The 6,319-nt window shown below is 45.1% G+C and overlaps 1 protein-coding gene across 1 annotated transcript; it reads left to right on the top strand.

Annotated features, from left to right (window-relative positions):
* Window positions 1–117: 117 nt before the first annotated feature.
* Window positions 118–6,319, top strand: Hmgn1 (high mobility group nucleosome binding domain 1; the record flags this gene model as incomplete). The annotated part of the gene is given in 5 exon segments (XM_005375983.2): window positions 118–249; window positions 350–379; window positions 465–515; window positions 4,143–4,271; window positions 6,110–6,319. Coding segments are annotated over 5 exon segments (390 nt in total), but the record flags the coding sequence as incomplete, so codon positions are not given.

Below are 6,319 nucleotides of genomic sequence, written 5' to 3'. Positions count from 1 at the left end.
CGAGGCCCAGGGCGGCCAGCGCTGGGTGAGAGGCGATCGGGCCTGCGGGCGGGCGCGGGGGGCTCCCGGGCTCGAGTCTGGAACCTTCGGACAGGGGGGGCTCGGCGGGAAACGTGACGTCACGCGGCCGGGCATTGTTCTCGGCGGGGCTGTGGCTGGAGGCAGCGATCCGGGGTTCCGGGCGCGCTGTGCCCATCCCGTGTGTTTCTCCCGCAGGTCAGCTCGGCCGAAGGGGCGGCGAAGGAGGAGGTGAGCGTCCGCGCCCTGCCTCGGGGCTGGGGAGGGTGGGTGGGGGTGCGCCGCTGGTCTTTCCGGCGTTCTCGCTCATGGTGCCTTTTCTCTCCCCAAGCCCAAGAGAAGATCGGCGAGGTTGTCGGCTGTAAGTATAGCGACCTTCCAAAGCCTTCGTTTGCCTGGGGATCGCGCACCGTCCCAGCGCGCTCAGAGCTGCTTTCTCTTTTCAGAAACCTGCTCCTGCAAAAGTGGAAACGAAGCCCAAAAAAGCAGCGGGAAAGGTAGGTTTCTAAACTTCAGCGAGTCGCGAGAAAGGCCACGGGGCTGCTTGATGTCTGGCTTTTTGTTGCTTTTACTTTCCAGTGGAAGTTTTTTGTATGTATTTTAATAATTTCGGTAGGTTTGTTTTTAGGCCTGGGTATAACGTAATCCAGGAGCAGAACGTGTCAAATAAATGCTGAACTACCGGTCAGAAGGAAAGTTAAGGTGTCAAAATACTAAAATAGGAACTTGAGACTACAAAGGAAACGTGTTCACCGAGGTGTACACCATGGTTGCTGCTGGCCCGCCAGTGCATGCCTGCGCTCCTAACACCAGCCTCCACGCCAGGACGAGAGCCAGAGGGGAACAGGAAAGTTCGTGTGTGTATCAGTTCCCCTCCGGCCAAGATCTGTATCTCTATCCATCAAGAGTTGTGTTTACTGAAAACAGGACTATCCGAATTCTGAAAGCATTTGGAGATGCAGTGAGGAATAATTTTGTTCTAAGGGTGAGTGCAGGCTGCAGGTCTTTAAGATGACATTCTCCTTGGTTTACATTCAGTTGATCACTTTTTCTGTGAGGAAAACAGAACACATGGAAGTTAGGTTTAAACTTGGGTTTGGGTGCGGCATTGTAACCACACTCTTGTAAGGCTCTACACGTGCTCCATGGTGTGATTTTATTTCTTTCCACTCAAAACTTGCTGAAGTTTGCTCTTTGAAGTCTTAAGAAAAGCCTTACACTGGCACTCTTTTCCTAAAACATGGAGGGAAATTTAGCACTGCGTGATCGCACAGAGAGATAAGATTAACACATTGCCAATACCGCCTTGAACCACTGGCGTTACACGCATGGCTGGTCTGTCCCATGTCCGATGGGAGGCTTGTACCACAGGATGGGATAGTCCTATGTGTAACCCCCCGCATCAGTTTTCAAGCAGTAAAATAGTCACAGGGCCATGGTGAACACATGTTAATTTTCTCAGTGGGGAGGGGCCTTAGATAAACAGTTGAGTGGGCCTTTGTTAAAGATACACAGCAGGGCTTTTTAATGTTGATACTATAGAGAGCTGAATGCAAAGTTGTTGTTTTCAAGAAAACATTCTGTTTTGTGATCTAGAAAGTAAAGTTTCAAGGAAAGTAAGTGTAGTATATCAGCTGAAAATTTCTCATGCCAGAAAATAACTCAGTAATTCTCTGGTCAGCAGAGGACCACAGAAATGCTTTTTCGTGGATGCCCAAAGAAATAGAAAATCTTTTTCCAAAATGCTGACTTGAGGAATTTGTTGAAATCACCTCGATTTTTTTTTTCTTTTGGATTTTTTTTTTTTTTTTAAACAAAATATTGCCTCAACAAATAGTTGTCTGGTCCTCTTGTGGGGTTTTGTTTTGTTTCTCTCTGTACCGGTGATTGAACTCAGAACCTTGCTCTTGCTGGGCAGGTGCTTATGGCTGCTGAGGTATTTCCGTGGCCGCTGTCCTCTGCTCTCTTTACTTGCTCTTGATCATCCTTAAAATGTTTTAAGTGAAGATAGTTCAGAATTTATCCCAGTGGATTGAAGGGGGCAAATGGAATAACCAACAGGTAAGTTTTTCAGTCAGTGTCCCTTGCGGGACTTACTCAGTTTTCCTAGAGGAAAATTTGGGAGATGCATTTTTCTTTTATTTATTTATTTTTAATCTAGTTTTTATAATAACCTGTCTTGATAATTCAGTCTTATTAAAGCTTATTGATTACTGTGGTAGATAAAGTACTTCCATATTACTTTTAATATGAGCTTCTGACTTGTATCATTTCCTTAGAAGTAAATACCTGTATCAGAAAGCCTGAAAACTTGGGAAAACTAACTTTTGAAACTTCTCCCTGTGTGTGTGGGGAGGGTAGTATTGATTGAACCTAGGACTTGGAGCGTATTGGGCAAGCACTCTGCCACCAAGCTGCACTGCAGCCTCTACTTCAGTGAGACTCCCTTTCTCCAAACAGGGATGGAGGCTGAGTGTGGTGCTACATGCCTGTAATCCCAGCACTCAGGAGGCTGAGGCAGGAGGATCGTTGTGAGTTCGAGCCCAGCCTAGGCTACAAAGTGAGCTCAAGCCGAGTCTGAACTGCACAGAGAGACCCTGTCTCAAAAAGACTCCCCCCTCCTCAAAAAAGAAAAACAAATGGGGACGGACCCAGGACCTTCCAGTTCCCCACACTGCCCTCAGACTTTTAAGTGTCCTGCCTCAGCCCCCTAGAGTGCTGAATTACCTGAACAGGCATTTGCCACTCCACCAGATTTATTGTCTCTTGTTAAAAATGTGAGTCTCAAAGATCTCGAAAGAGCATTTGTGGTGGACTAAGGTTTTATTACATTGCCATGTTAGGGAGGATAGTGACTGTGAAATTAGTCATCTAAAGAAATCTCATTACAAAGAAATAGCTTTTTTGGGGGGTGGGGTACTGGGAATCAAACTCAGGACCTCAGGCTTGCCAGACAAGCACTTACGCCACTGAGCCGTATCCCCAGCTAGCCTTTTGGTATAGAAGGAGTTGTGACACTTCTGTAGCAGTGTTGTCCCAGATATATTTGCATGTATAATTTGATATTTGCCAGGCATGGTGGCTCACACCTATAATCTTAGCACTCTGGAGGCTGAGGCAGGAGCATCACTGCAAGTTCGAGGACGGCCTGAACTACATAGTGAGTTCAAGGCCAGCCTAACTACGTGAGACCCTGTGTCAAAAAAAAAGTTAAGTGTATAATTTGGTATTTACCTTAAAGATTTATTGAGTTAATAGTCATTGCTGTTGGTTTATGGAATGTAACCACTGATATGATTTCTCCTCCTCTTGTGTCAAAGGTGTGAGATGTACTTTCGTATCTTTAGCCCCTTTGACCTGTCAGTACTGTGTAAAGATGGTTTTTTTTGTTTATTGATGAATGATATCTAAAAACAGTTTTATATTGCTTTAAAGTGGCTTAAATTTTGAACATTACAGTGTGTCAGGTTATGTATTACTAATACCTATACTTTTCAGAATCTTCAGACATCTAAATGAAAATGATAAAGTCAAAATTGATCCTTTTAGGGAACTGGCGGTTTAGTTCAGTAGCACAGCGCCTGCCTGGCAAGTGCAAGGTTGTGAGTTCGATTCCTGGTACCCGAAAAAAAACAACAACAAAAAAATCGATCCTTCTAGCTCATTATGTGATACCCAGGGACTAACTCGCCGGATAGCCAACATGGCTATACAGCATGGTTCTTTCCTCAGGTGAATGGTCTGTGTGAGGGGAAAGGTCTTGTCAGGACAGTGCTTCTCTGGCATTGGATTATTGCCGTGCCTAAGAGAAATAGGGGTAGGTAGAGTCCCCCTGGAAAGACCCTACAGGGGCCTCTTCCACTGTGCTTGTTCTGTGGGGTAGCGCCACGGAGCAGTGGGTGGTGAGGTCAGCCTTCTTGGCTAATGAGCTCGATGTTCAAGGCCTACTGTCGACTGCCCTGGCCGCATTGCTTGCCTTGGTGCTGTGGTGAGCTGATGTTAGCTCAGGCTGACATCCTGCTGTGTACTGTGGCATTAGTGTGGCAGCCGTCAGGGCCATAATCTGTATCCTGTCAAAACCGACGCGGGAGGCTGTTCCTGAAGGTTCTGTTTTATTCTTTCAGGATAAATCTTCAGACAAAAAAGTGCAGGCAAAAGGCAAAAGGGGAGCCAAGGGAAAACAGGCTGAAGTGGCTAATCAAGAAACCAAGGAAGATTTACCTGCGGAAAATGGAGAAACTAAAAACGAGGAGGTCAGAGGCCACTGTGTGTGGTGATTGGGGTTCTGAACGTGGGATCTGTATGGGCGTATGTATGTAAATAAGGGGAAAAGTTCATTTTGTTGATTTTGTTTGTGTGTGCAGTGCTGGGGGTGGAACCCACAGCATTCACACTAGGTTACATCCCAACCCTTCTGTTACTTTTGAGACCAGGTTCTCACTTCTAAGTTGCTAAATGCCCAGGCTGGAGTCACTCCAGGCTCTGCCTCCCAAGTGCTGGGGTTACAGGTGTGCACCACCACACCTGGCTTCTTGGTATGAAATGTGGAAAACGTAATTAACTCACTTTGCTTTCACATGAATGTGGGGGCTTTTGAAACAAATTACTAGTGTTTTTATTTGTTTCTACTTTTTAGATTGCAGCGGACAGGCTTGAATTTTTGTTTGTTGTTTTGGGATGGGATGGGCTTTCACCTTAGCCTCCCAAATAGCTGCCACATGCCCCTCCAGCTTTGTGTTTCTTGGGTTTTTCTGGTTTTTGCTTTGATACCCATTTCCTGGCTTGATTTGTTAGGAAGATAGTAGAGTGGATATAGTAGTACATGCCTGTAGCTGTGATGAGGATCGGGTGTTCATAGCCAGTGTAAAGTACATAACGAAACAGTGTCTCAAAAAAGAAAGTAGGCTGAGGCAGGAGGATTGCTACAGGTTTGAGGCCAGCCTGGGCTAGTTCAAGACCCTATCTCAAACCTTACAGCCTACTTATTTTTTAAAGAAATAAGTTTCTTTTCCTTGTAGCTTAAAAGAACAAAGGTATTGGGATTCTTCCTTTCATCTGAGCTACTAGAGGCTGAGGATATGGCCCAGTGGTTGAGGCCTTCTGGGTTCAGACCCCAGTGCTACAAAACAATACACAAAACGTTAACAGTGAAAACCCTGCTTTCTTTTTTTTTGAGACAGGTTCTTGTGTAGTGCAGGCTGGTGTTTAATTCACTATGTAGTCGAGGCTAGCCTTGAACTCACAGCAGTCCTCCTGCCTCAGCTTCCCCAGTGCTGGGATTATAGGTGTGCATCACCATGCCCAGTGACTTTTTCTTTTTCTAATGTTAGTTTCTTAGTTACTTTGACTACGTTAGACAAGATACATAGGATTTTGGTTTGGTTTTGGTTTTGTGTTTTTTTTTCCTTTGGTACCGGGAATCAAACTCAGGACCTTGCACTTGCCAGGCAGGCACTTGTGCTGCTGAGCTACATCCCTGGCAGATTTTTAAATTTTTTGCTGTTCTGGTTTGGGTTTTGGGGGTTTGATTTTGTTTGTAGGCACATCACAGCTTTCTTCTGCTTAGCAACACTGGACATCACACATACTGCTTGGGGACCAATTTAAACAGCACAACAGATTACCAAGATATGATGCATGTGGCTGTAAGTGGGACACAGTAAAGGTGGTTTGCATACTAGGACTTGGAGTAGGTAGATTTGCATGTGCAGAATCTAGGGATGCAAGACAGCTGTATTTTTTAAGAATAACAGTTACATGGGCAGGCATGAGGTGTACATCCCTTGTAATTCCAGGGGTCTTGGGGGCTGTGGCAGGAAGGATCACAAGTCTTTAGGATTGGGTTTACGTTTTGGATCATAAGTTCAAACCCAGTGTAAGCAATTTAATGAGTTACTGGGATGCTGCCTAAAAAATTCTAAAGGGCCAAATATGCAACTTGGTGCAGAGGCCCTGGATTCAATCCCCAGTAGCACAAAAAATACTGGTTATGTAAACATACATTTACATGTGCGCTAAGCACTAATAATCATCTCATGGCGGGGCCGTGGCAGATTTAGCTGTTTGCTCTGTTGTTTCTTTTGATTTGGAGAGTGCAGCTTCTGACGAAGCAGAGGAGAAAGAAGCCAAGTCCGATTAATCACACACCGCGTCTTACCAGTGCTCCCTGTCTCCCTTCTTGTACAATCCAGAGGAATATTTTTATCAACTATTTTGTAAATGCAAGTTTTTTAGTAGCTCTAGAAACATTTTTAAAAAGGAGGGAATCCCACCTCATCGCATTTTTTAAGTGTAAATGATT

The sequence above is a fragment of the Chinchilla lanigera genome, unplaced genomic scaffold (genome assembly GCF_000276665.1).
Source record: "Chinchilla lanigera isolate Chin_1 unplaced genomic scaffold, ChiLan1.0 scaffold00006, whole genome shotgun sequence".
NCBI lineage: Eukaryota > Metazoa > Chordata > Mammalia > Rodentia > Chinchillidae > Chinchilla > Chinchilla lanigera.
This window is presented reverse-complemented; position numbering and strand designations above follow the sequence as displayed.